This window comes from Nuphar pumila, chromosome 15, assembly GCF_984573655.1.
Source record: "Nuphar pumila chromosome 15, dmNupPumi1.hap1.1, whole genome shotgun sequence".
NCBI lineage: Eukaryota > Viridiplantae > Streptophyta > Magnoliopsida > Nymphaeales > Nymphaeaceae > Nuphar > Nuphar pumila.
In genome coordinates, this window is record NC_143263.1 from 62,487,875 (window position 1) to 62,497,719 (window position 9,845).

Here is a 9,845-nt window from a genome sequence, read left to right on the forward strand (position 1 = left end):
ATAGATCAATTTCTCAAGGGGAGATAAGGTTGTCGTACGTTGCGTGTGGAAAACAAGCCCTCAGGATGGAATGTGGCGTTGGCTAGAATGACTTTTCTTGGCAAAATTCCATTCAGAATCCGACCTTTTGCATGATATTTCAAAAAAGGCTCATTTTTCTTGAAAAGGATGGGAACCCAAAGCTGCCAAATTAGAGACTTTAGTGGAACTAACTCAGGTTATCGGAGTTTATGTATAATAAAATAACTGAACTGCCCCTATTGCCTGATAAAACAGTGGAGACCGGCTTTTGGATCATGTTTTTCAATAAAAAAACATGAATTTATGACCTGAAAAAGTATCAAACATTGCAAGTCGTTGATTTTTGAAGTCGTATAAAAACCTGAGCTGATTCTCGCTAAGAAACATGCGTAAATCACGTCTGTAAGGTTAGTTTCATGAAAAACAACCAAAAAATGAAAATGGTTTAAAAGAAAGTAGGCATTTGTACCAACAAACGACTGTAGCAAATATGGTCCCTATTTTGAAATTGTAACTTTATATTAAAAAAAAAAAGACGTAACTTTACATGCGAAGTAGCCAAATTGGATGTATTTATGGTTCAGGCCGGACTTGAAAAGATTCCTTACTAGATCCAACCATTTACCCAATCCAACTACAAAGTGCTTAACCAAATCCAATTACAACCGACCCAGAACCAAAAATATCCACATCCCTAAAATTTCGTCAACAGATTGATTCAAATATCCAATTAAACAAAAGGGTCAGATTCAGTTTGAGTTTCGCGTCGGATTCTGGGTGACTAACGTGAGTCCAAACATATCTCCGAGTAAAGCAGCAGAGAGAGAGAGAGAGAGAGATTCGTACTGGTGACTCGGTCGTAGACGTCGGCGACCGACTCTCCTTCTGGGAACCGGAAGAAGAACCGGCCGAACCGCTGCCGGGTCTCCTTGTCGGCCCGCATCCTATCCTCCACCTGGAAGTTGCCGAAGTCCTGCTCCCTGATCCGGCACTCCTCCCTCACCCCGGCGATCTCCTTCCGACGGAAGCTCCGGCCGATCTCCGACAGCGTTGACCGCGTCCGGGCGTACGGCGACACGTAGAAATACACCTTCCGGTCCTCCTGCGGACGTTCTCCGGCGACTATCCGGAGGATCTCCGCCCCTGCCTCCTGCGCCTGGAGGAGACCGGCCGGGGTGAGCGGGATCCGGTGGTCGGGGGTGCTCGTGAAGGCGGCGGTGTCGCAGTTGCCCTGGCTCTCGCCGTGCCGGACCAGGATGATCCGTTTCGGAAGGATCCGATTCGATCCCATCGCCTCCCTTATCTGAGTTGTCTCCTCTGCTCTCCCTCTTCTCTCTCAGCGTGCTTCTTCCTCTCCTCTCGTTATTTATTCATTCAATTTTTAGCTACACTCCAACCTAGGCCGAGGGAGGATCAGGTGCAATGTGATTGCACGCTATTAGTGTGCAGCTGCACCTGATCACCCACGGTATTTGGGATACAGCATGTCGGCTGTGGGCCCGGAAGCACATGATGAGGGATCAGGTACAGCAGCACGGGAAGTGTACACCAGCCGTGAAAGCATTGTGTTTTTCAATGCCTTTTCTTTTGATATTTTCATGCCTTTCTCAAATTTTAAATATTTTTAGTTATAAATGCACCAAGTTTTTTTACATTTTATAGAAAACATTTATTTTTAATTTATCACAACATTTTTTCTTGCAAAGAAAATCCAAAGAACGATATTTGTGTTCAACCAAATATAGTTCTGGCCTTCTTAGTTTGATTGGATGTGAGGAGCAGATCCAGTGTTCGGTCAGAACACTCCATCTGTTAAAAAAAAAAGGGTGTGTGTGTGTGCACCCCTTATTATGATTTTTATTATCATTTACAAAATTGATTGCAGTATAAATGTATTTTAATAGAGAAAAATTAGAAAAGCTACTTACATGGGATTCTATGGGTAGGGGTGGCAATCGGGTCAGCATACCTCAACACGAACCCGATCCGTTTATTAAACGGGTCGACTTTGGCAAACACGAACCCGACCCATTTATTAAATGGGTAACTCGACACAACACGGTTAACCCATTTAATAAATGGGTCAGGTCGGGTAAATGGGTTGGTGGGTCGGGTTCGGGTAAATGGGTTGGCGGGTCGGGTACGAGTAAACGGGTTGGCGGGCGGATCAGGGTCGGGTAAACGGGTTGCCGGGCGGATTGTGTAAACACCCCAAACTTTTCTCATCCATTCTCAGACAACCTCCCTCCCTCCTCGTGCATATGCCAACCCTGGTAGGTCAGCGTAGGAGTCCAACCCGAGTCAGTTTTAAAATTTTATCATTTTACCCATAAGTCATCCAGACCGCAGTCAAAGTCAAGCAAGCTCATTCTCAAACTCAGAACAGTTAGAATGTCAATCATTTGTAGCTCACATGAGCTCACAGTGAGCAGGTCATGTTCATTTCTGACCATTCATGCCAAAATGAAATCATTTATTCAGAAATGAGTTCATTTTTCACTCAAATCTAAGCCAATTGTCTCCAAGTCAGTCATTTACAGTCAGTCATATTCCTTTGATTCTAGTTGGCGCTCACCAGGAGTTCAAGCACTCTAGTTTCAGTTCCAAACCACTTCCAAGTATTCAAGAGTCCATTTTAACCCATTTCAGCTCATTTAGCTGAAATTGAGCTGAATCCAGTCAGTTAAGCTAATGTTCGAGCTTCAATTTTAGTTCATCTCGATGTTACTGATCTTTGTTTAAGCTCAAACCCAGCTCTGATCTGCAATTCACTTCACTCCAGTGACTATTTATCACTATTTTTCTAAAAATGACAGCTTTTCTTGGCAGTTTAGTCGGAGAGTTCAGTTGAGTCAGCGTCTTTTCAATCCATTTGAGTTCTGAAACCCTAAAACTCAGTTCAATCCAGTTCATTTCAGTTCAAACCAGCTCAAACCTCAATTTTCAGTGTCACTCTCGTCCAGTAGAGACCAAAAATCATTTCTTGAACCATTTTACCCATATTTGTCAAAATTATCAGTTTTTGAACTGGTACAAGTGTCACTCAGAGTCCAATACCTAAAATTCTGCATTCAGTGTTAGCATTTCGCATGGCATTTCATATTATTTCTTGTCATTTCTCATCATTTTCCATCATTTCATAACATTTCATCACATTTCATTTCATTTCATTTTCGAGATCTAGAACTCTAGTTTTGAAAACTCCAATCCAGATTCGAGTTTTAAAGTTTTCAAAAATCAATTCCAAATCCTGAATTTCAAAAATTGACATTTTTACCCCCAAAATTCTAAAATTGAAAATATTTTCTCGAGAAAATAATCTGGATTCTTTTCGAACTTGGTTTTTCAAATTCTAAACTAGATTTGCTCCGCAACGGGGTATAGAACTTCAAATTTTGAGCTCATTTCAAAAACTGCTAAAAATAACTTATTTCGTCCAAATTTTTTATGAGGGGCCATTCTACCCCTCTGGCCTTCAAAATGAATTTCAAAATCACCCTGGGCTCACTCCAAAATGGCTTCACCATTTGTATCTCCTTTTAATAATAAAAAAAATCTTCTCTTTTATTTTGTTTTTCTATTTTTAATTTTTTATTTTTTGAGATGTGGGACCCACAAGAGGGGTCGACCCCCTTTCCTCCTTCTTTCCTTTTCTTCCTCCCCTTTTTTTTTCTCCTTCTTTCTTTCTTTCCTTTCTTCTTTTCTTCTTCTTTCTTTCTTTCTTTCTTTCCTTCTTCTCTTTCTTTCTTCATTTTCCTTTCTTCTTTCCCTTCTCCTTCCATTCACGTACAACCACTCTTCCCTCATTTCTTTCTTTCCTCCCTTCTTCTCTTTTTCTTCTTCCCTTTTCTTCCTTCTTCTTTTCTTTCATTCTTTCTTTCCCTCCCTTTCTTCCTCTCTTTATTACCTCTCCTTTCTTTCTATCGGTGGATCCCTTTTTCTCCTCTTGGAAATCCATCTATCTCATTAAAAACCTAAGTCTTTTTTTATTTTTTACGGCTGCTCCTTTTGACATCTCTCCCTCTCTCTCTCCATTCAAAACACCCTCTCTCATACCCTAGCCATTCTTCACCCTTCTCTATTGGTGGCAGCACACCCACAACCTCTCTCTCCTTCCTATCTCTCTCCCATTAGCCCTCCTTCTATCACCACCTTCACCAACCTTCAAACAACTACAACCTTGTTTCAGCCATTATAAGCTGCAACCTCCTCCTTCCCTCCAACCAGCCCTTTGAAGCTTCCAGCCAATCAACGAGGTGCAACCTTTCTCCAGTGGCTCCATCACCATCTCCAGCCAGCAAGCTTCCCCCTCCATTGGTGTAGCAGGCGAATACGCCCACTGCAGCAAACTTCGGCCATTGCAAGAGAAGTTGTCAACCTCCCCATCGCTGCGGACTCCCCCTTTAATCGATTCAAGCAAAGTCTCCTCAAGGTAAAACCCTTCTCGCAATTGTTTTTTTTTTTTTAGGAAAACTACCATGTAAATCCAGTTTAAGATTGGACTCACATGTCTGGAAATCCATGTTTTCGTGAATATTACAATAGGATGGTCAGGATTAAGGCTAAAAGAAAAAGGAGAGATCCATCCCATGCATGGATTGGATCCTCTCTTTTTTACAGCAATATAAACGAAAATGGTTCATGTCTGCCAAATATTTTTCATGTTTTATATCATCATCATCATGTAAATTTTATGTTTTCTTTTTCATTTAACGTTGCATTTTTTAGAGAAATTGATTTTCTCAAGATTTTCCAAGTCTTTCTCAGGAATTGATTTTCTCAAAACTGTGAGTTTTCCCATGACATCTCAAGCATTTCCCAAGTTCAAATCATGATTTTCCAAGGTTTCTAACATTCTCAATTCCACTTTCAAATCCCAAAATCAATTTTCCCAAAGTCCTTGAATTACTTATGAAATTGATTTTTCTCAGAATTCTCAAATCCACTTTCTCAGAAAAGTAGTCCAAATCTCAAAATCGATTTTTTCAAAGTCCAAGTTTTCTTGAGAATCAATTTTCCCTTCAAAAGTCATTTTTCAATGCAATTCATGATTTTCCAATAATCATCATTTTTTCTAAGTATTTTCAAGCATATTTCAAAATTCCAAGCAAACATCATATTTCTCAGAATTTGCATCTTTTCAAAACTCCATGGCACATGCCTGATTCTCTGTGCATTGTAGGAAAATAGAGCATAATTTAGATATTTGAACTTAGTTAAGGCATACATTTGATCCTTGGATCAATTACCCCTGGTAAATGCGCCAGGAACGGTTGAACCTCGTACAGACATGCGGATCCCTTTTCACGGAATTTTCCCGCAAATTTTAAAAACGAAGACGAGTAATTTTCAAAACCATTTTCCAAACTTTAGTCAAGTTTGACTCGCAGAGGGAGGGGAAAATTTTTGCGATGATAACAGATTAGCGGGTCGGGTTTGGGTAAACGGGTTGATCTGACTGCCTAACCCGTTTATTAAACGGGTTAGCCGAATTGGCGGGTTGGCATACCCCTAACACGAACCCGACTTGTTTAATAAACGGGTTGGGCGGGTCGACCCATTTATGACACAAACCCGTTTAAGCCAAACCCGAACCCGGCTAAGAAGCGGGTTGGCGGGTCATGTCAGATTTTGCCATCCCTATCTATGGGTAAGAGAGAGAGAGAGAGAGAGAGCTTTATCTTCAACATGTTTGATTTATGTGTGTGTGAACCATTTGTAAGGACAGTAAGAACGGGCCATTTTTTAGTGTCTAATTGAAGTTCTTGGTATACCCAATAAGGTGCACTAAATTTAGGGCTGTCAAAGGGTCGGATATGTCATTTGTGTCTAATCAGTATTTGCCCAAACCTGCCCAAATAACATTTGGTCAGGTTCGAGTACTCGACTGGATTATGTTGGGTCATGGAAATGAATCTCAAACCGTGCTCCAAATACTTAAAGGATGTTTAATATATATATATATATATATATATATATATATATATATATATATATATATATATATATATATATATATATATATATATATATATATATATATATATATATATATATATAATACTCAGGTCAACTGAGTCGGGTCAGCGCAAAATTATATTACAAACTCAACTTGCATGTTGCTTGGGTCGGGTTTGGGTCGACCCAAATAATGTTCTGGTCAGAAGTTTTCGTCCGCATTCCTGAATATTTGAGTTCCAGTTGGGTCAGGTATCCAACATAAACCCGACCCATCGACACCCAAATTTCAATTTCTTGAGTTTATCTTTGGCACTATCCACAATATCACACTATCTATAAGAAAGTTAAAGTTGTAGGAATTATTTACCAATCAAGCCCAGTAGATGTATTAAACACGTTTTGTTTCCATGGATGTGAAACTTGATTCCTTTTATCATTAAAAAATTTCAAAAAATGCACGTAAAGTTTTGGTAATGATATAATACACAAATAAGTATTGGATATTGTAAAAAACACATCTAAATTTATGCTTTGTTTATTAAAACCACATTTCTATAACTTTAACTTCAGTTATCACTAACCAAAGTCGAGTTAATGGCTACAGTTACTGATTTACCCTCGAAACAGCCTCTCTCTTTGGTAAGGTTTTCCACCGATCCAACCTCAATTATCAAAGTTTGCCTTCAACCGGGTCTCCCTCATCTAAGGGTGATAAACAAGCCAAACGAACCTAAAGAGGTTGGAATTTTTGAGCCGAGTTTGAGCTGGCTCCTTAACCAAAAAATACATTTTTTAATATTTAAAATAATAGAAATTGGATTCTAAACCTACTGAGTCAAACTCAACTTGACTTATCAATGTTGTAAGCAAACAGGGTTTGAGCTCTAAACTTATTTTTTGCAAGCCAAACACAACAACCATCTAGACTCTATAATAAGAAATATATGTAAACTATATTTATTACTAGTTTATGAGCCTATATGAACCAAGCTGAGCCTAACACTCATTGTTCATGTTCGGTGTGAATGAGCTCTTTATGAGACAAGCCTGAGCCAAGCCACGAGCATTTCAATTCCCAATCCTATGGACCCCATCTCGTCTGACATAAGTGCTCCACTAAAATGCTAGAAAATCCCATCTGTATGGCTAGATCCACAAGAGTTCAAAATGGAAGCCAAGTTTTTGGTGGTTCATAAAATCATTGGGCTACTAGATAGTCTAGTGCTAGGGATAGTCCCTTCCTTCTTCTTTTCCTTTGGTCTCCATTCGCCTTATTCTTCAAAACTTTTTTATTCACCCGCTATTTTTGCTTCTTAAAATTTCACCCCCGTAATTTGATGTTAATTTAGAACCCTCAAGGTCACATATGCATGAATGCACATGGTTGTCATGATGCGTACTTTTTCAAAGGAGGTTATTTTACCATCCCATTGTTGGTACACGGTCGCCAAAAACATGATATTGAAAATCCAAGATCCCAAACTTAGAAGCACGTTCTTAATATCGTTATCTTTAAAACTTTAAGCACCTATCTTACCATCCCATTTGTTGGCACACGATCGCCAAAAACAAGATATTGAAAATCCAAGATCCCAAACTTAGAAGATTCTTAAGATCGCTATCTTTAAAACTCTTGAATCACCCCCACTTCAAAAATTTTGAAGATGTGAAATATGAATGAGTGCAACTGAATCCCAAAGATACAACCAGGCTTAGACCACATGACCTCTCACACCCACACAAACTTGCAAGCCAAACAAGAGCCAAAAAATATAGAAATTGAGAGAAGTCTGAGAATCAGAAAATCTTATAAACACGTTGAGAATGAAAGGTTATATAGGCTTAGGAAGCCTAAAAATATTTTAAGGTGGTAAATGAGTTTAAATAACCAAAAATACAACATTCAAAATTTGGATGAAATTGACCCCGAACGATCCGTCGCTCTTGCCTAATGGTCAAGGACTTCCAAAAAGCTCCCAAACAGTCACAAAGTCTCTTAAAACACATTAAATGGTATCAACTGGCCAGGATGCAACTTTAAAACCAAAAGTCAAAGTTAGTTTGGTCAAAATAGTTAAATTGAGCTTTGTTCAGTCAAAACTAATCTATACGCCTGAATGTGCCTCACGCCGCTGAGAGAGTGCAAAGCGCAAAATGTGCCATCAAAGTGCCACTTTCATCGTCAAGTGCCCTTGCACCCAAATGCCCTCATGCACACGCGTGTATGGTTAGCGCATATGTTCCTATGCATTGCACTTCAATGTTTGCAAGCCACCCTAAAACACATGGGTTTCCAAACTACTTAAAATAGAGAAAAGACTATTTAAACCCTAAAAAATTTATCTTCCTCTTATATATGGAACTAAACAATTTTCAAAGGTATTCTCGAGAGAAATAATAAATGAATCATAAACTTTATAAAGAGCAAGTAATTTGTACTTTCCCATCATATGAAATAGAGTTAATTTTGAAACTTTTTCAAACAATATCACACTAGTTTCAAAATTTTATTTGACTTGACTAGAAAGAATTGTCAATTATCATAAGAAGTGACTCACACTTCCACACTAACATAGGTGAGTTTTTCTAAGTGTTTTGTAATACATACTCGTAACACATACTTTAGCCTTAAGCCTTACAAACTCATTATGAGTTATTAGCTCAACTCATTAAGAGTTTTTATAAGTGTTTTAAGAGTTATTAGCTTACAAACACATACTCGTAACGAGCACACATCATGAATGGATTCACATAAATGTGCTTGTTAATTATCATTCATCAATTTATTTTTCATTGAAACTAGGCATGCAAGATTTCTATTGCTCTAGGCTAGATATTTTTGGTTGATGACTTAAATGGCTTAATTCTCATTTTTCTCGATGTTTTGCTAATGACATCTCTTGAAAAGCCTTTTATAATCTTTAAATGAACAATCTTAGTTTTAAATCTATTTTGTACTTCAGTAATATAAAGAAAGAATTTGAAAAATGCTTTAGATTTATATTTCATCAAATAAACATATAAAGTTTAAAATAATCATCTATAAAGGTTATAAAATATTTATTGTTGCCACAACTTAAGACATTATTCATGTCACACATCTGAATTCATTAATTCAACCAATCTATAATATTTTTTTATATTAGAAAATTGAAGTCTAATTAGCTTAGTTTGAATGCATGTTTCACATTTATAATTATGTTTTATTTTAATATGGCAAGAAAGCAATCCAAAATTATTCATGTTATAAATGCTACATGAATTAATATATCCTAAACGTGAGTATTGATATGACAAGGAAACTTAGTTTGAATGCATATCTCTCTCTCTTCGATTCTTCTGTCTTGACCCCTCCAACATCAACAGTAGAACATGGCTTATTGAAAACATAGTCAACGTGTAACTTAAACAATAAGAAAGAGGCCTTTGATTGGCACCACTTGAATTTTGACCCATCAAAGCAATCAAACTTCTAAGGTCATGAGTGAGCAAATTAATGGAATTGGAAATTGATGTCAAACCAGAGGTTATAATTGAAGTTCTAAAATTGTTGGCACACGGTGGCCAAAAATAGGATTTTGGTAATCCGAGATCTCAAACTTAAAGGCATGTTCTTAAGATCACTATCTTCAAAAATTTAATCACCCACTTTAAGATTTCAGAAGATACAAATTGTGAATTAGTGTGATTGAGTCCCTAGGATACAACTAGGCTTGGACATCAAAAGCCTAAGAATCAGAAAATCTAATAAACAACATGTCAAGAATGAAGGGTTATATAGACTTAGAAAGGCTAAAAACGTTTTAAGGTGGTAAATGAATTCAAATAACCATAAATCCAACATTCTAAAATTTGGATGAAAT

At 37.7% G+C, this 9,845-nt stretch overlaps 1 protein-coding gene across 1 annotated transcript in view; it reads right to left on the minus strand.

The window, feature by feature from the left end:
• LOC149815443 (phosphoglycerate mutase-like protein AT74) overlaps positions 1 to 1,367 on the minus strand; it is a 2,577-nt gene extending 1,210 nt beyond the window's left edge. Inside the window, exon 1 of the mRNA XM_089988675.1 lies at positions 868 to 1,367. Within this exon, the coding sequence (XP_089844801.1) occupies positions 868 to 1,312 (445 nt within the window). The 5' untranslated portion in view covers positions 1,313 to 1,367. The remainder of the gene's footprint in view (positions 1 to 867) is intronic.
• Positions 1,368 to 9,845: the final 8,478 nt, after the last annotated feature.